At 39.7% G+C, this 20,120-nt stretch overlaps 2 protein-coding genes across 8 annotated transcripts in view; one reads left to right on the forward strand and one right to left on the reverse strand.

Moving 5' to 3' along the window:
* The window catches only part of LOC110063486 (N-acetyllactosaminide beta-1,6-N-acetylglucosaminyl-transferase-like), a 20,761-nt gene extending 5,141 nt beyond the window's left edge, over positions 1 to 15,620 (forward strand). Inside the window, exons 2-5 of one of the 7 annotated variants that reach the window (XM_089288065.1) lie at positions 158 to 291; positions 10,420 to 10,461; positions 10,629 to 10,815; positions 12,483 to 15,620. In XM_089288065.1, coding sequence (XP_089144191.1) covers positions 10,630 to 10,815; positions 12,483 to 13,631 — 1,335 coding nt within the window. In that variant the 5' untranslated portion in view covers positions 158 to 291; positions 10,420 to 10,461; position 10,629 and the 3' untranslated portion in view covers positions 13,632 to 15,620. The remainder of the gene's footprint in view (positions 1 to 157; positions 292 to 10,419; positions 10,462 to 10,628; positions 10,816 to 12,482) is intronic. The other 6 variants (XM_089288067.1, XM_089288068.1, XM_020770479.2 and 3 more) reach the window with 6 other exon arrangements.
* LOC110063487 (NEDD8-conjugating enzyme UBE2F-like) lies at positions 15,052 to 20,116 on the reverse strand. Its single transcript, XM_020770482.2, has 9 exons — positions 19,868 to 20,116; positions 19,679 to 19,708; positions 18,799 to 18,864; positions 18,326 to 18,393; positions 17,776 to 17,846; positions 17,628 to 17,685; positions 17,079 to 17,111; positions 16,457 to 16,519; positions 15,052 to 15,998 (listed from the first exon to the last, which is right to left on the reverse strand). Exons 1-9 carry the CDS (start codon positions 19,983 to 19,985, stop codon positions 15,939 to 15,941), a joined length of 567 nt encoding a protein of 188 aa, XP_020626141.1. The 5' UTR covers positions 19,986 to 20,116; the 3' UTR covers positions 15,052 to 15,938.
* Between the last annotated feature and the right edge of the window lie 4 nt (positions 20,117 to 20,120).

Consider the following 20,120-nt stretch of genomic DNA (forward strand, 5'->3'; position numbering starts at 1 on the left):
GCAAATGAAGGTCATATTGGTGTTAATGAGAGTATATTGACCATAATGAAACAAATTTGGACTCAAATGAATGGATATTTTCTGTAAATGAACAGCAAAAGGTGTAAAGGCAAAGATAAACTGTATTCCAATTGTGATGGTCTCTGCTTTGTTTCAGTTTTTTCTTTTAGACTTAGTAATCACCTTTTCCACAAGATCATGGCAAATATTTCAATAGTTTACGGGCATTCTTTGATGTTAAGGCCTGTTATACTGCAATGATTTGCAAGTAAGCCGTACGTATGTAAGTAGGTAAGTAAGTAAGGTTTGACAGGTTAATTTAATAGTACAAAGCCTTTTAATTACTTTATTATTGGGAGAGCAAATTGATTAATTTAGTTTTATTTTGTTATTTCGCTTTGCTGTCAAACATATAAATTATGTAACGAAGAAATGATTAGTTTTGAATTGCAATAACACTGTCGTGTCTGCATACGAGCCAAGTGGTCCATCAGGCCGGAGCTTATCCCGGATTCTGTAGCATGAAGCGACTGGGAGTATTTCTACCACCCTACCCACCCCCCCACCCCCCCCCCCCCACCGATGGGATGCTAGTCCATCGCATGGCTACACCCAGCATTAAATTCGCCGGTACCTTTTTATACACCTGGGTGGAGAGAGGCACTGTGAGAGTAAAGTGTCTTGCCAAAGAACACAACGCAATGTCCCCGGCCAGGACGGGCTCCAACCGGTACCGCTCGATCCGGAGGTGAGCGCACTAACCATGCGACCATTGCACCTCCCACAGGTGCAACCTGTAACAAGCTTTAAATCCACTTGTGATGTTTGAAAGAATTAATGTTTCAAATTTCGTTTAATGTCATCCAAAATAATTTTCAGAAGGTTTTCGAAATAGCGTCTGTTCAATGTTACGTAATCCATATCGCGTCATAGTTTTATTTTGCTCCAGGAGCCATAATCTGGGATGGATACCGTAAGTCTTCAGATCCGCGCGCACCTATGATATGGGACAATTTTGCTATTTTTAGAACAAAATGCGCCACCCTGACGACATGTAGCCGCGCGGACTCACGCACATGTCGTGGGTTCTAATAGTAATGATGATGATGATGATGATGATGATGATGGTATTTTAAATTACCGTACATCGGTCCTTTTTCTATCACAACGCAACTCAGAATTAAGAAAGTAGTTCGCACTTTTTGTACTGACCTAGACATTAAGTTGGTGTTCACCCCGTTTAAAATCAGGAGTTGGTTTGGGGTCAAGGATCCTATCCCAGCGGATATACGATCGCGAGTCATTTATAAGTTTTCATGTGCAGGCTGTAGTGCCTGTTATGTTGGTGAAACCAACAGGCACTTGGCCACTCGCATCCGCGAACATCACTCCTCGGACAAACATTCCCACATCCTTAAGCACCTGAGAAGTTCTGAAAATTGTTGCCCCCTTTGTTCAGAAGATTGCCGTTTTAAAATTCTCGACTCTGCTTCCACAAGCTTCCAATTGAAAATCAAGAAAGCCATGCACATCCTTTAGTTCCATTGGGAACAGCCGTCTTTAACTTCCCAGGTCAAACATCTTAATTTATCCTTTTCATAATAATTAGTCTCCTTTCTTAGCTTAAATAGTTTTACCCTTTCTTTTTGGTTCGCGCCCTCATCCTTAATTATTCTTGTTAATATCTCACTTTGTCAGCTATTTATTGCATATTTTCATTTTATTTCTCACTGTACAACTGACGATGGATGATGTCTCATCCGAAACATGTATTTTCTTCATTAAATAGTGAACTTCAAAAACATCGTGTGGTTCATCAAAGCAATAATAATAATAATATGAATGAATTTATATAGCGCTTAATTCCAAAGCTCAATGGCGCTTTACAATGTTTCTAATAAATTAATTAAAATTAAACCGCTCCTACTTATAATCATAAAAATAACAATTTCCTTGATCGTGACTGGTTTAAAAAAAACTCCTATTTTCCACTAATTCACCTACCAAGTTGTTATCGAACAGTTTGTAATTGGACAGTTCAAGTAAGCACATTTAAAGTTGTAGTTTAAATCAACCAATCACAAACTTGGTTTCAATCACCATAGAAACAATGTACAGACTCCTAAATTAAGCTTTCTTCAAAATGGAGAATTTTTTTCCCTTGAATAATGACGATATTTCAAAAGACAGTAGTGATTTTGTTTATGCTATGGCACAAATGTCAGTCTTTTAATGCAAATTTTCCCTTTCTTTAATAACTTGGCTATTTTTTTCCTTGGAAATTATAATTTCTATGATCCATTGGTAAAAAGACTTCTTGTCGCCCAATTCGGTCTGTAATCATACTTGTAATAAACAAATCGGACGACCGCGCAGCGGGAGTCCGATTTTGTTATCCCTCGTATGATTACAGACCTAATTGGGCATAATAAAAGTTAAAGAGAAAAAAAAAATCAATAAAACAAAAATCATAGCTTGGTGCGGTTGGGTACCAACCGCACCATTGTGATCCAATTAAGTTATCTTAATTAATTAAAAGCCTCTTTGAAGAGCAAAGTCTTAATCTCATTCTTAAAAACTGTGAGCAATGAAATAGATCCTAGATTGGTTGGGAGTGAGTTCCAAAGTTTGGGAGCGGCAACGTTGAAAGCTTTATCGCCGTAAGTCTCCAGATTAGACTTTGATACCACCAGCAGATGTTTTGAGGAAGATCTTAGATTTCTGTTGGGTTGATAGGGTTGAAGAAGAAGAGGAAAACTCTCTACTCTGGTACTCTACTCTGGGTTCTCGCGTGGATGTTGTCATGTTGCGTGATCAAATGGTGAGAGATTCTCTCGCGGATTTTTCACAGCGCTGGCAGGGAATAATATAAGGCAGGTAATAAGAACCAGGGCGCTTATATGTGTTTTTATGCTTTGAGCTAATGGAAAAGGTAAGCTTTTCAGGGTCGAAAACAAGACCGTGACTTCGATTTCGCACTGTGAATGAATAATATCTGCTCGCGATAGTTGTACGCGTAAGTTTTTGCCTTTGTTCTGTAAAGAAAAGTTATCTAAAAAAACACTCTCTACTCTGGTATCGAGTTAATTTGTGAGTTTCTCAGACAATGATTCATCATAACCAAACCCTGTTTTTGATAGTTTGTTATTGTTTCTGCTTGTTTGGCGAGTTTGCAAAAATTTTTGAAAGGAAAGTCTGACGCGTCCGAGTCGGTGTTTTCAATTGTCATCAAATCTTGACAAAGATTTCTTTCATTATCTTTTGTGCTGAGATGCTGGAATAAATTTCACCAACGCCAAAAGGTTACTAAAATCATCTGTGTTTCTTCAACATAGTGAAATTTTACACTGCAAAAATAAAATAGACAACTAGTTTTGATAAGTCAACCAACAAAATCGAAATCGTTATTCGAGTTGATTAAAGAAAGCGTCGTCGTAACTTTGCTGATTATTTCTGCTGTATTCACATTTTTTCGGTTAAGCTTTTAATTTGTTCTCAAACAGTTATCGACCTTCAACATATTAAAAACTAGAGATATTATATGAGTTCGATGTACGTTTTCACACGAAAGTGCGGAAGTCCAATTTGTCATGTTTTCTGACTGTACAAAACACGCATCGGCGGGCGCTCTTTTTCATCGACAACAGATTTTCAAACAAAACTGATCAGTATTGACAGACGTAAACTTATTGGGCCTTGATGAAGCATCAACCGTTGCTTACAATTCAGGCGAAACTCAAACTTGCATTTATTATTATTATTATTTTTTTTTTTTTTCACTTTTCGGTAGACTCTAGCGAAATCCTCGCAAGCATGTGGCGAGAGGAGGGAAACTTTGAAGTCCTGAAACGCTGCTATATTCAAACATATCAACTTGTTTTTTTTTCTGTGTCATGGCAAAGCACAAATTTTCTCCAAAACTTTCTTTTTCGCCATAAATCGGTCCAATTGACCATTCTTAGTCTCTAACAAGCAAAATTTGGCTCCATGAAGGAATTCATACATTTTTGGTTTATCTTCAACGTATCTTATATATGTGAAATTTAGAGTGGAGAAATGTGGAGATCTTGTAAAAGAAGCCGCGGAACTCAGCTTGGTCATTGATATAAAGTGGGACATAACTAAACTCGACACCGTCTTACTTCACTTAAACTGGAGCAGCTAACGACGAAAATACTTAAGCAAAATTCCAACAGACATAAACGTATTGAATTGTGGACCAAAAGCATCAAAAATTTCGGAAGATATTTTCCCCGCGCTACATCCGCGAAAATCCTCGCAACATGTACGCGCGTGTGCCGCACGCGATGGGGCAATTTGTTCTAAAAATAGCAAAATCATCCCATACATATCACAGGGACAATGGTAAGCGTGCAGCGTGCAACTATCGAGTTTATGCACGCGGGAGGTTGCTAAACACAAGAGAAGCGTAAGAGTCGCACGGGGCGATAGCCGAGTGCGACTCTAGCTTCTTGAGTGCTTAGCAAACCTCCCAGGTACATATATAACTCGATGGTTGCACACTGCACGCTTACCATTTCTTTTATAACATTGAGACTTTTGAGATAGTGTGTATTAAATATCGTCCGGCTTACATGAAGCCAAAAGCGCCATAAACCGCGCGAAAACGTTCATTCAAAAATACTAGTATGACAAAGCGACACATCAAAATATTTCTTGGATCGCGGCGAGTTTATAGTTTACATTTTCTCGATCTCGGGCAAACAAACAACTTTAAACTTCTCGTTAACCTAAATATCAAGCTGACAACAAACGAAAATTGCATCCGGTAAAAGCGTTTCTCAAAAGTTAGTCAAGCTTAAATTTGGATCAGTTTTCCGAATAATTGAAAACCAACTGCACATGGTTGAAGCGTTTGGTTGCTGAGCTCTTTGTCCTTCACGGCCTCTTCGGCAAAAGAAAAGAACAATATGGAAACAGACATTTCTTAAAAGCGAGAGGGGAGAAGAAAACGAACAAACGCCCCTGGCTTTGAGCTGTTTGAGATGCTCTTATTCAATAGCAGGTTTGTGGGTTTCGTTTTCCTTTCCATTCCGTTTTAAATTGATGAGTTGCGCGTCTAAGGCTGGACTTGAAGGTATGAATGGCTTTCTTCTTTCGTTATTTGGTAAAATAAGCTTAAATGAACAGAAGACTGAGGCTTAAAGGAAACTGTCAGAAATGTAAGCTTATATTTGTGCACGATCGATGCAGTCGCTCCTTCGAGTGGCTGTTTCTTCAATTTCAAGAGTTCAATTCACGATCGAGCGAGTCGAGCGATCAAGCAAAACTAAAACCAGGGAATTTAGGTTAAATAATTCATTAGAGGCTACCAATATTTCATAAACCTTCCTTTATTAAGGCTCAGAAAAACGATTATCTTTTAAGTTTTTGGAACAGAAGGATTTCGTATGCAAGACTTTGTCCACTGAATATTTATCATATGAGAACTTTAATTATAAAATAAAAAGGGGAGGTGCCCATGCTCGTTAAGGAGCAGTTAGGCATTGAAAATGTTCCATTTTAGCATTATTTAATGCTTACTACAAGAGCGCATTCCAAGTTATTGTAAAATCTTTGTGAGCCCAGACTCATGAAAACACACCTCAAACTCCAGTCAATACTTGTGTCGGACACAAATAAACTTGTAAGTTTGATTTTGACAGACAGCTGAATCCTTGTTAAAATATTGGAACCAAATTTCTTGCCGCGGCTGTCAAGCTGCAAATAGAAAAGACAACAGTGCAGGTGCTATTTTCCTTATTTATTCAATTTTCAGCTATAGAAATGAGATCAGTCTTTTCTCACGCAAAGCTAATAATTAGTTGATTAAGACGACCGGAAAAAAAAATTGGGGTGCCCGAGCCCGTTAGTGAGCTATAGCCATTTTTTAACTGACAGAACCAGGAGCCATAATCGGGGACGGAGACTGTAAGCGCGCGCCATTTCAAGTATTGGGGTTGTCCCCATGATATGGGACAATAATTCTATTTTTAGAACAAATTGCGCCATCACCTGCGGCACACGCGCGTACATGCTGCGAGGATTTTTGCGGATGTCGCGCGGGGGAAATGGCGTCCGAAATTCCCGAAATTTTTCACGTTTTTGGCCCACAACTCAACGCGTTTACGTCTGTTGGAATTTTGCTTAAGTATTTTCGTCGTAAGCTGCTCCAGTTTGAGTGAAGTAAGACAGTGTCGAATTTAGGTATGTTCCGCTGTAAGCTTATATATATCGCTGACCAAATTGTGTTCCGACGGATGCTTCTTTTACATGAGCTGTACATTACTCCACTTTAAATTTCACATGTGGTAAAGATTAACAGCTTTTCCGTTACACAGCAAAAAACTAGCTGGATATATTTAGATATAGCAGAGCTTCAGGACTTCATAGTTTCCTAGCTCCTCTTGCCACACGTTTGCAAGGAATTTGTCAGTCTATCGCGACCGAAAAGTAAAACAAAATAATTGCTAGTTTGAGTTTCGCTTGAATTGTAAGCAGCGCTTGATGTTTCATCAAGGCTTAATAACTTTACGTCCGTAGATACTGCTCAGTTTTATTCGTGCAAAAATCCAGTAAATTCTCTGTTGTCGATGAATGAGAGCGCCCGCCGATGCGTGTTTTGTGCAGCCAGTAAACATGACAAATTGCACCGAAGTTCCATCGCACTTTCGTGTGAGAGCGTACATCGAACTCAAACAATAGCTCTATAGTTCTTAAATGTGTTTAAGATTGATAAATGTTTGAGAACATATTAAGCTTAGCTGAAAATATGTGAATAAAGCAGAAATAATCACCAAAGTTACGATTACGCTTTCTTTAATCAACTTGGAATAATAATTTCGACTTTGTTGATCGAGTTATGAAAACTCCTTGTCTATTTTCATTTTTGCAGTGTACAACTTCACTATGCTTATGTTGAAGAAACACACATGATGTTAGTAGCCTTTTCTGCGTTCGTGAAATTTGTTGCAGCATCTCAGCACAAAAGATAACGAAAGAAATCTTTGTCAAGATTTGTTGACAATTGAAAACACCGACTCGGACTTGAAAGTGCACGAGCTGCACTATGCAAATGAGCTAATTGTACGCGTCAGACTTTCCTTTCACTGAGCTTTTGCAAACTCACCAAACAAGCAGAAACAATAAGAAACCATCAAAACAGGTTTTGGTTATGATTAACCATTGTCCGGAGAAACTCACAAATTAACTCGATACCAGAGTAGAGAGTTTTCTTGCTATATTCTTAAGTCAGAACAAACGCAAAAACATACGCGTAAGCTTACAACTAGCGTGAGCAGATCTTATTATTCATTTCCAGCGCGAGATTAAAGTCTTGTTTTCTACCCTGAAAAACCCACCTTTTCCGTAAGTTCAGAGCATAAAACTACATATAAGTGCCTTGGTTCGTATTCCCTGCCTTTTTCCCTGCCATCGCTGTGAAAAATACGCAAGAGAATCTCTCAACTCTCACCATTTGATCACGCAACGTGACAACATCCACGCGAGAGCCCCGGACATGTGCGTGAATCCGCGCGGATATATGACGTCAGGATGGCGCAATTTGTTCTAAAAATAGAAAAATTGTCCCATATCATAGGTGCGCGCGGATCCCAAGAGTTACGGTCTCCGTCCCCGATTATGGCTCCTGACAGAACTCAATATCAAGGCAAATCCGCCATGTTTCCAACGTGCGCGTGCACAAGCGCGGGCTAGTGACGCCATAAATTATGCGCAGTAAGGCCCGGTTCATACGTCGCATTTCTGCCTTGTCGAATTCAATTCAACGAATTAAATTCGACAGAAATTCGACGTCTGAGTCGGCTGCCGCATTTCTGCCGCACGTTCGGCTGGTCTTGTCGCATTATCCGACAATGCGACACCGATTCAGACGTCGAATTTCTGCCGCGTCGAATCTAATGCATACATTATGTTAATTTATTATATGGCTTTGGCTTGTGGCCGATATAACGCGCGCTCTGATCGGCTAAGAGGGAAATCTGAGCGGTCATTATGCAGCCGTAATGCCCACGGGCCGATTACCGATTATGCAAATTAGGTAGAGCCCGGCTTGGAAAATTCAAGCGCATTGAAAGGATGAAAGCTGATTAAAAACAGTAAGAGAAGTAAATTTAATTCCGAGTAGATAGACGTTTAGGGATTTTTCCTTAATAAAATTTATATAGAAGTCGTTCTTGACTTACCAGCCGGTAACCTTGGCGGGCACTAGTGAAAACAAATCAAAGTTTGCCGAGTCTTAAGTAAAGCTAAAATCGCTAAGTGAAAAACACCATCGGCTGATCTGTCATGCATCCTGAGCAGAACAACACGAGGAAACTTATAAGTTATCATCTTAGTCATAACAATTACCGAAACATTGAACTCCGTCACAGTTCTCATCAAATAGATTCTCTCTCTTTAACACAAGCAAGTGTAAATCAGCTTCCAGGATCATCAGATGTCAACAATCGGGCGGTTTCTGTCGGTAGCAGTGTTTCTGATAACTGCAGGAAGTTTTAGACGTTCACAAAACTTGAAAAGTTAATCCATAAATCCCAGAATGAAGAGGGCGAAGATATGTCGTCGAGAGCGAATGCGAAGATCGAGTTATTTTAAGCAGTGCATTCGGAAGCATTAGTATTTTGTTTCACCGAAAGGCCGTTGGTTTGGACTATTTTGAAGCACTTTCTGTCTTTTCCATGTGCGTTGACGTTTCGCCACAAAAGTTGGAAAAAATCTCCCATCAAGTTGTGGCGCCACGATACTAAAACACCTTTTTGAGGCTGGGACAATCATTTTTCCCGTAAAGAAATGTGTACTTTTAACGGAAGACGTAATACAGTGGTGAAGTTCACTGACTGTGTAGTTTTGCCCTGGGTTTGAGACGATGAATGAATCGGTAAACGCGCGCATCGCCGGATTTAAATTGACGACTTCCGCTCGAATAATTTTTTCTTTTCTATAATTCATGAGCCATATAATAAACAACTTAATAACCTCGACCGTTCGGTCGTAACGGGAAAATCTCAAACCTCGGCCTACCGTATTGACCTCGCTATCGCTCGGTCAATACGGCAAGGCCTCAGTTTGAGATTTTCCCGTAACGACTTCACTCTCGGTTATTAAGTAGTTAGTATTGAACATGCGTAAATGTTTGCCCGCCAAAGAAAAAGAAGAAACTTGGCCATTCTCGACCCAATGCAACCTGAACATATTGCAACACATACGAATCTGTTGTCAGCCTTCTCCTTCTCGTTCCATTGGCGGACAATTTTTCGCAAAATTAAAGTCCTTCGTCGCTCAGTATTTTCGTCCGCCATATTGAATACTCTACGTTTAAAACATTTTCCGCTGGCCGACATACCAGACGGTATAAATTCTGAATTAAGTGCGACACAAGTGCGACGTATGAATCCACAGTCGCATTTCTGCCGCACTTAATTGAATTGAATTCGACACGGCAGAAATGCGACGTATGAACTGGGCCTAAGGATGCGCAATGCAGATGTGAGTAATCACCTTAAGGTGGCTGAACACAGTTTTTGATACCTATGTTTCATTCACCTTTTCCTCTAAAACCCTTGATCTCTCGGTCACCAAAAATGGCAGCAAGCAAGTTAACAACACAAATTTTAGTTTTTTGATGGTTAAGCTGACGTATGCGTCGTTGCCATGGCAACATGAATAAAAACAAATAGGGCCTTTAAAATCGGTTTTGTTTATTTGTAGAAAATCTAGTCATTAGATTTTCTATATAATTTGCATGCGACAAGCTTGTAACGATTCTCACAAGTTAACACCATTTTGCTAGTAATTTAACAGAGAGATCTTTAATTATCCCTTGTTGAAGGTCCACTGGAATATCTAGAATTTCCTTTGTTAAAGTTCAATTATTTTCAATACTCCAGTTACTTTCATTTACAGCCATCGTGGCATTTGCTTTCATGAATTCCTCGAAGCTTACCACATGATAAAAAATTTTCACCTCGTGCCATTTAATTTCGGCCTTTTATCATATTAGCAAGAATATTTACATCATGGATCGTTAAGATTCGATACGAGTCAGACGACAACTTTATTTACTATTAGTATAGTTTATTACATGGAAAATTTTGTTTATATAATTTTTTCTTCCTTTTAGCTGAGTTTTGCGTATTTGACACTGTAAGACATTGATTGAACTTAATTCCATGACTCACTATAAAACTTCAACACTAGCAGCTAACACCGTTCATTTTCCTGAGTTATGTTTTCCTTTGCTGTTTGCTCTTCGAAAACGGCTGTAAAAATATTTGCAACTTGAAGTGCTGCCAGTCTTTAGAAATCGGTTAGAACTTAATTTAAGCAGAATTTCGGTTGCGTCTGATAACTTTAAATTTATCTTCACTTAACCATCGGTGTGGCAAAACTTATTTGCAGGAAATCAATTCTGGCCATTTAATCCACAGGACCTAGTCTCAGGTGTGTATTTTACACTATGTTAGAAATGAGGGAATTGATTCTTAATTCATTTATTAACACCAACAACTGCAGGCACAAAATCAAGAAAATGCTAGAATATACAAAGTTAGTTGTTCACGCATGGCATAGGCTAATACTTATCCAGACTTTAATTCTTCTCTGCATAGAATGTTAAGAGCATTGCCGGGTTTAAGAAGAAGGCTCCATGGAAGAGGGCTGCTGTTGTTGTCTGGAGGTCTTCTGTTTTTGGCTGTAACCTCGTTTTACGTTACCTTCTTTCCCCATTTTAAGCCTGTTACGACGATTGAAGGATCATCACTGCCCAAAGAATTTTTATCGCCATTTCATACCAGAGTGAGTAACTGTATTGTTGGTTAAAACTTTTACAGTGGAACTCCACTGATTAATACGGTCACCAACGGGCCATGAAAATTTGGGCGTGCTAACGGCGTTGCCAAACAATATTAACTTTGGAAAGATGACCGTAACTGGTTTTAGTGGCCGTATAAACGGGGTAAAATTATAAAGGATTATACAGGTTGGGATTTCAGAATGTGGCCATAGGCCGTTTAACGGGGTAGCCGCATTAACGGGTTTTTTTTTATATAAGAAAATGCACTAAGCGTTTCGCCAGGACAAAATAAAGTGGCCGTGACAACGAGGTAACCGTATTAACCAGGTGATCTTGAGGAGGGTTCCACTGTAGAAGTTAATAGTTCAGGGACTCTTTTATTCACATTGCGAAAAATAAGCGATGTTACTTGCACTCTCCCTGTCTTTCTTGATCGGGTTTTGCTCAATTTCCGTATATATAATATGAGTCCTTTGTTTGAACCCTCGACCATGCAATTCGTGTATATACCCACTCAACTAGAATCAGATAGTGTTTTTGATTCGTTAAATTTTACAATCCACAGTAGACTTTCTCAAGGCCTTCGCGGTTGTAAGTAGTGAGGTTACAACGTGAAGTACTTTTACTTATTTAAACGCGCCAAATTAACATAGGAGCTACATCAATTTTTCATGTTTGTCGTTTGTAATCCGTGTTAATCTTCCGCGGCTCCATCCTTGACGATCCTTGTTCCTTTATAGTTTATTATTATCTCTTTGGTGTTTTTCTATCTTAGTAAACTACTATTTTCAGTTTTCTTTCAATATAAAGGTAATTTTGCAGTCGCCAAATTAAATAACTAAAAATACCGTGACTAAGCTCCTTCGAGTAGAATTTCCTGCAGTGCCGTTTATGAATTTCAAATTGCACGTCAATCAAACAAGACAGGCAAACTTGCGATCGCACTGAAATAAATTAAACTATTTAAAGCTCTCATCATTTTTTTTTGTTTTGAATTGAATTGATGCGCTGTTCTGAAGTAATTTCTGACATAGTTTAGTCCACATATAGGGCGTTTGTGGACGTTCTGCGCTTCAGGGGATCTGGGTAATATAGCACTTAAAGGCACATATAAGCGTCATTGATCGATGGCACATATTGAAAACTGTACGCTAAATTTTTCAAGACTTTTTTTGTTTGGAACCAGTTTCATTTCAATCATCCTGTTGTTTAAGTTTATTGTTACCTAGTTCCTGTTTCTTAATTATCAAATAAAAAAAAAACAGAAAGCGAAAGAAATGTCAGGACCGGAGGCTTCACTCTGAAAACGCTCCAGTTGTTTTCCGCCTACACTACGCTGGAGAAATTCAGTGAAAACGCAACAGTCACCAGTCATTTTGATTTTGACCAGTTGTGTTTGAGGAAAACCCGGGCAGGGAAGTGAAGCCATCGTTTTCCAAAAGCTCCGTTTCCAAAATGTTTTCAGTCTACACGAAAACGAAAAGCCGGCGTTTTCAAATTCCTCCAGTTTGAAAAGCGTTTTCGAAAAGCTCCGTTTTCTTGATAGATTAGTGTGGACGGTAGGCCTAACCGTAGAAATAAAGCTGCGTTTTCAAATTCCTCCGGCGTAGTATTATTGTGAACGGACCTCATTGATCAGTTGTTTGAACTGTTTTTTGTTCTTGCGCAGGTTCCATCCTTAGATTATTGTACACATCGCATCGAAGAAGAAGTTTTTGTCCGGCGTTCCGAGCGTGCACCAAACAAGCTCCACGTGACTGATTACCATGTGTATAAGACATTTTCTCAGCTTAGTTGCCGCCAAATTTCAGCGCTATTCTTGCACTCGCAGCCAACGGAAGCGGAAGTGAATTTTCCGCTCGCTTACGTCCTGCAACTTTACAAAGGCGCGGGATTGTTTGTTAAACAACTGCAGTTTATTTACATGCCTCACAACGTTTACTGCATTCATATAGATGCCTCATCGTCTCTTGAATTTGTTAACGCTGTGGAACAAGTTGTTCGGTGTTTGCCAAATGTGTACGTCACAAAGAAAAGAATCAAAGTGATATATCTGCACGTTTCTACGGTTCAAGCTCAATTGAATTGTGTCGAGGAGTTGCTTGAAAGCACCGTTCCTTGGCGCTATTTGTTAAATTTATGCGGTCAAGATTTCCCCCTCTACGTGAATCAAGGCATTGTGCAAGGATTACAAGCCTTGAACGGGAGAACAAATGCAGAAGGCTGTGAATTGACGAACGCCACCCGAGGACGCACATCTTCCGTCTTTGAAGTGAAGCAACGAGCCCCGGGCCACAACTTTCACGAAAGCTATCAGTGGGTTGCGACTGGGAAAAAGAAAACCCCGGCCCCCTACGGAATTAAAATCTATAAAGGATCTTCTTATATTGCTGGCACAAGAGAATTCTGTGAATATGCTCTGCACGAAGAAACAGCAAAAGCACTTCTGAAGTGGCTGAACGATACAATTTACGTTGATGAATCATTTTTTCCTTCTCTCTACCGGCATCCCGGTGTACCCGGGGCAGTACCGGGAAAAAAACAACCGGAATTCATAACGCGAGCCGTGAAGTGGTTTTTCCCAGGGGCAGAAAATATCTGCTACGGCTACTGGCTCCGAGGGATTTGTGTTCTGAGTTTAGGTGACTTGAGCTGGGCGCTCGGACCACAATTTCAAAACAGATTGTTTATTCAAAAGATCGACTTTGATTATGATGCAGAACTGATCGACTGTTTGTTCTTAAAGGTACAAGAGAGAACCCGACATCCATATAGCAGCAGTGAGATTTCTTGGGATGGGCCTTGCAAGGACAGTTAGAGACAATTATTGTCTGTGTAGCTGTCTCATCGGGGTAAGAGGGAACAATTTTGTTTTTTTAGGGAGGGGGATTGGGTTATTTTCTGAGGCGTGAAATTTTTTCTCACGTTTAGGTTGTGCATGTTTTCTCGTGGACAATTGCTCAGTTGTGCAAGATTTTGTTTTAGGTCAAACACAGAACCTGGTTAGCAGAAAGCACTTGTTCCGATTTTTTTTGGGAGGGGGGGGTGCGGTGGGGGAATTGCACAACTCCTCCCATCACCACCGCCACCCCCTCAAAAAAATAGCGGTCCGTCCCATGAGCCCATCCCCTGTCTGTTCCTAATGTCATTGTTTCAACGCCCAATCACGCTTTCCCGCTATCGATTCCGTGTGTAAAATTCTTCACTGAAAACTTGGTTTTCGCAGCTTTGTATACCCCCGCCCCTCTTTCAATACAAATCTTTTTTTCTAGCTGATTTTAGACACAAAATATTCACTGGTTAACTGGCCGTTGTCGAGAGGATTCGGCAGTCGAGACGTGTTTCCGTGGCCGTTGAGGTTGCGGCTAAGTGATTAAAATGAGTGAATGTACGCACTGTCCGCCGGGACCAAGAAGTGGCCGTTGTAGACAGCTGGTGGCCGTTAGTTAGTGAAGGTTCGACTGTAAATTACCCTGCGTACCAGAGTTTTTTTCTCGCGCGCGGCGGACGGAAATACTTTGCTTCGCTTCGGCGGCCGACATGACCGACACCGAAAACCGCGCAAGATAAACCTCTGGCATCCAAGGTAACTGTAAATGTTTTCTTACAAAGAATGTAGTGTAGCTGCCGTGAATTTTCGCGCGCATGTTCTTTGGCTACAGGGTGGTTGTTGAAAGGGGTCGCCTATTGAGGGCCAGGGCCGCTAAGTAGAATTCGAAGATTCGGCACTCAATGGGGAGCGCGGCTTATTAGAAAGGAGGGGAAGGCGGGGGTTAAGTCGAATCATTTAGGATATACAGCCGTGGTTGTGTAGCTGCACCCACAATCCTTTGCACCCTCAGGATCGCGGGCACACCAAAATACCAATGGCTGGAGACTGAGCCTACAATGAACCCTGATAGGGGATGAAGTAAACCCGGGGGGAGGGGAGACTCCCATATGAAAAGGTCGGGGATGCTCGTTGTCTCCCTTAGGGGTATAAATCAAGGATCCTGGTCTTACTCAGGGTGTTGATTACGAAACGCCACTATTTTTAGCTACCAAAGTATCTTTTGGGGTGCACTCGGAGAAGTAATAATTAAAGGCTCTTGTTTCTGTTTTTAGGCTCGATTTCTGCTGATTTCACAAGTCCGGTCTACTAGCAAGGGGTCCCATCCTGAACAGCGGCTGGTAATCTCGCCTATTCCGCTTTAATTGGTATCTTTTAGGGATCAAATAAAGCTCGAGCCACACCCAGCTTGATCTTCAGGGCTTAATTCAAATTTTATTACAAGCATCCCCAACCTTTTCACATGGGAGTAGTTCCCCCAGCCTTCTGTGAAGTAAACACAACAAGACATGGGACTCCCTTGGGGAGACTCAGAAGGTTAGGGGTCTACAACCCCCTTAGGCCTGACATTAATACTCTAGCTATCATTATTGCTACACTTAACTCTATGTAGTGTAATCATTCTAATATCAAATATTACAAAATACTATTTACATATGAAGAAACGTACTGCTCACACTAGCTGCCTACATCGTTAGGGTTAGGTGTCTCTACTTTAGCAATGATGAGCTGAAAGCTACCAAATGATAGAACAATGTTCATTTCATGATACATTCTCAGCTAAACTAGTCTTTTGCCTCTGAAGATGACATCTGCACAGGCTTTCAAAACATTTCTGTCTTGTCTCATTCTCCTTTGTCACTTCCCAGTAACAAACTAACAATTTAGACGACTTGAGGAGTTTGTATGTAACAGGCTCTGCCTATATAACCTTAGCTAGCCCTCTGCATTTATATTCAAAAAAAATGAAAAACAGCACCAAGTGCATCCCACTGTTGTTGCATACACTTTGATTCTCCCCCACCCCCGCCAATCAAAAACCATCCCGCTTTCAACATTCTAGGAGGCGATTCAAATTGTTTGCAAGTGCCTCAGCTAGTTTTGACAGAGATACCTGTAATAATGCCCTACAGTTACATTGCATTGTTGGGCAATTTTATCATTCATCTATAAGCTATAAACATGACTTTACTAAACAAATATGATTTTACTGCTATGTTAAGTATTTGAATTAAGTAATGTTTTCACAACAGTGCTGATAACAATCACTCAGGAGTTGGCCTGTCAGTGTTTTTGTTATCTTCTGGGTGATGCATAGAGTCTGATGTAATCTTCAACTCTCCTTCGAAATGATTCCTGTTAAAAGATTATCATGTAAAATAAGTTTTTCCTTGGTGTTTGTTTACTACATGTAGTAAGGCACTAGATTGTGTGATCATTCAAATGATAGCTATTGAGCAGTACTTTCATATGGTACTGTTTATTATGCTGTGCAAGGTAGTTCTAACTTTACGTCTGGGGAGAAACCCTAGTGTGTGACCATTCAAATGAAAGCTATTGAGCAGTACTTTCATGTGGTACCGTTTATTATGCTGTACAAGGTAGTTCTAACTTTTAAGTCTGTGGATGAAACCCTGATGTGTGACCATTCATTCACATGAAAGCTATTGAGCAGTACTTTTATGTGGTACTGTTTGTTTCTCAATATTTTATAATGAAATCTCAGATTGTCTCTCAGTTTTGGACTTCGATACTCTTGAGAGGGAAAAGCTCTTAAAAGTAATCGCTAGAGAGTGTGAACCATCATTTCTTACCTTATTCTTAAAATATAATTCTGAAGCCTCTACATTCAGTGGATCATCAAAATTCAACAAGTCCTGCAAGTAAAAAGGAATACACAAATAAGAAATTTACTAAAACCTTCACCTTCACCTAACTTCTTCGTGCCAAGTGGCGCATAAGGCCTCATTTACTACACCACAGGATTGAATTTGTGCAGTTCATAAAATATACTCAGCAGTCCATTATTATTCACCAGAAAACTTATCGATAAACAGCCATGAAATGCGTACAGACGGCTATGCAAGTGTAGCCCTTTGTATGCATTGCAGACATAGGATTCCAGCTCAAAACAGCTTACATGTGAGGAGCAGCATGCAAAGAAAGTCCTGGTTCATAAATTTTGCCAAGTAACTGGTGACAATGTCAAGTGTGTATCCATAACTTGCCTGACAGGCAAATGACATTTTTGTACTTTTTAGCTGCTGGATGGCGCAAGGCCAATGAGATTGGACCTTTGGTCGTGGACAAAATGGTTCCAATTAGCCCAAATGGCAACCTGAAAAATCTATTTTGAAGTTTTTCAAACTGAAGAGCATAAAGGAGTATGCTGAATTTTTTCAATGAAACCAATTTTTTGCATTGTTCTGTACTTACTGTAAATAGAGAGTTAAGTCCCCACACAATATCCTATGAAACAAAAGTAACATCATTAAGGTGAAGGATGTCTTAGAAATGTTATGTTCAGGGCAACTTCAAATTAAAATACTATGTCAGTTTTACCCATTTGTCCTGTCTAACTGATTATGAGTTTGACAAAAAAGTGTCAGAGTAGCCTTCTATCCTAAAGGACGCCATGTTTCCTTGCAATCAATTCAAACCTAATTTAAAAATATAATGTTCCAATGATTTTCGTGTCAATCCTAAAAATTTCCTAACAATTGATATAACCCCTTAAAAATGCCAAGATAATAATCCACCTCCAGTTTGACTCAAAAATCCCAAATCCACTTTATTCAGTCACTTGAGCCACAAAAATATTGCATCACTGCATCATTAAATTTAAATTGTTTCAATTAACCAATGGGCAACGCACCTGAATTAGAACGAATAAAAGCAAAGTCTGTTCTTGCACACACGCCACAGGGGCGTAAATGCCAAGTTCTTTTAAAGTTTACATAAATTCATTAAAGGTCGCAACACTACCTTTAATTTTCTTGTTGGTGCCCAACCAGAGCCATCAAGGGTGTGTTCCCTTAACAAGCTGCAAGATTAAATATAAGACAAAACGTGAAAAGGGTGCACCATATTGAAAACTGGTCTGACATCATCCATGTATGCATCTATCAAATACCTTAAGCAGACTTCTCCATTCTCACTGATGTTTGGATGCCAAATTTTTGTTTCACACCAAACATGAGGTGGCTGTGGAAGACAAAATATTTATTACTAAAAAGAAAGAATTTGTCTTTATGCCAATAAAAGAAAAAGCCAGTATTATTTCTCTCTCTATCAACTTTAGTCACATTTTAACCTTTAAATATTATCACGAATGGCAACTTCTTATTTCTTAAATGGTTTATTTGTCAGGTCACTTGTGTTGACTTGGGTTGGGTGACCAAACAGTGAAAAACTTACATCAACTTGCACGCAAATTTGATCGTGACCAAAGTGGGCACAAATCATTCCAAGTGAATGCAAGTTCATGCAAAGCCTGGCCAAACAGAGTTGCAAGCAGACACAAATTTTCAACTTGCATCTAGTTGCAAGTGTGTTAGGCTTATTAATAAGGGATTTTTGTGGAGGTGGGGAGTTTCCAATGGATTCTTACTGCACTACATTTGCAGTGCTCACTAGTTTTAATTGTACTTGACAGTGAAATAAGACTATTAAGGACACCCCACCTTAATATTGTATTCCTGTGGGATCATAACATGAAATATAAAAATTCCTTCCTTCCAGTACCCTTCTCCTTGAAAAGAAAAAGCAACATAGAATTATTTATCAATAATTTGCCTGAATAAATAATATACCAAAAAACATTGAAATGAGATTAGAACTACCAGAATGGAAATAATTTTTCAAGTAAAACAAAGACTGAACTATTTTCTTTACTTTATACATGTAAACCTAGGGCTTGAAAAAAGGGCTGTCCAATCGTCCGGGACAAGTAGATTTTCTTGCTGGGCAAGTTACGTTTCATTCTCACTTGCCCGATGGGCAAGGGCCCAGGCAGGTCATCTGCCGACTAAATTGCAGCAAAAGTATACTACGACTTGCCCAGGGCAAGCAAAATTTGAGAACGGCTGGCCTGAAGGGCAAGCTGGAATTCAAGGTTTTTTTGAGCCCTGTAAAACCAAGAGTATTACTTTCTGACCTGGTGTTACGGTAAGAGTAAATTCATAAAGAATATTTGGATCCTTGAAATCCACTTTGCATGATTCTGTAAAGGCAAATACAATCACCAATCAGTACCAGAACAAGTATTTGTGACACATATATCCACAACTGCAATTCTTGACCGAAATTCCATTACACCTTTAGTTTTTACAGTACATACTTCACAGCACTACACAGCACCTCACAGGCACTGTGGGAGTAAAGTGTCTCACCCAAGTACACAACACAATGTCCCCCTGCCAGGGCTCAAAACCCGGACTGCTCAATCCGGAGACCAGTGCACTAACCATGAGGCCACTCCGCCTCCCTGTGTACTCTTGAGATAGCATTTTATCTAGGGTAATTTGTCCCAGGGGTATTTTGATCTGCTCCCATCATGCTTCAAGCTGCGTGCTTGGAACATTTCTCAAGACTGGCTAACAAATTTGCTCTGCACAAAACATCACAAGTTAGAGCAACTTATGAGAAATACATTTAATCTTGGATATAGTCCATACTGTTACCTTCTAAATGATGTTGTAAAGTGAGAAACTCCAAAGAATCAGACAAGATGAATTTTGCCAATGTCAATGGTGACAACCAATCACATCACATCTTTGCAAATATTTAACGTATCGCTCGAAAGACTCGCAATTTTAAGTACCACACAAACGTATCAGGTTAGAAAAGATGTCGATCAACACGAGTCTTTTTTCGAACACACAAACACCAGATGTTCTTAGCTTAAAGGTTTATATGGGTTATTCCTTTTTCATGTTATTGAAAATAGGCATTAAGAACTTTTCCACTAGATATACAAACCTCTAACCTAACTAAACCCAATATTTACGATGAAGTATTTTTGGTTCTTAACTCACCCGGCAAATTTTCCTCAAGTTCTGTCACTTCTAAAACGGAAAAAAGGGACGAAAGGCGGGCGTGAGACAGCGACAAAAATAAGAGCTAGATTAAATGAAATATTCGAAAAGGAGCTAGGAACTAACATCAATATTTTAATACGCGAAACATATTTTTGTACAATAATTGCGTACAAACTGCCAGCTTACCTTTGGTTAGTAATTTGTCGCGAACAGAAATTCTTGTGGGTTTGGGGTTTTCGGTCGCATTATTTCCCTTTTCTTTCTTCTCCCGTTCTTCCTTAATCTTTTTTGCGAGAGTTATCATTTCTTATTACAAGAAGGAGGTTGCTTTCCCAACACATTTGCACCTAAAACTCTCCACATCTCCTACCTCCACCTCAAACTCTCCATCTTGAAAATTCAGAAGCTGCGATGCTGACCAGCGGTAAATTCAGTAGTC

Source organism: Orbicella faveolata, unplaced genomic scaffold (assembly GCF_042242905.1).
Source record: "Orbicella faveolata isolate gen_17 unplaced genomic scaffold, um_ofav_v1 contig_15, whole genome shotgun sequence".
NCBI classification, from domain to species: Eukaryota; Metazoa; Cnidaria; class Anthozoa; order Scleractinia; family Merulinidae; genus Orbicella; species Orbicella faveolata.

Bases quoted from the DNA above. Each gene is read 5' to 3' on its own strand.
- LOC110063487 (XM_020770482.2), bottom strand. From the start codon at position 19,985: ATGATAACTCTCGCAAAAAAGATTAAGGAAGAACGGGAGAAGAAAGAA. The intron at 17,847-18,325 runs GTGGGGTGTCCT...TGTCTTCCACAG, and splicing joins CACAGGAATACAATATTAAG to CCACCTCATGTTTGGTGTGA. The intron at 17,112-17,627 runs GTAGTGTTGCGA...TTTGTTTCATAG, and splicing joins CACCAACAAGAAAATTAAAG to GATATTGTGTGGGGACTTAA.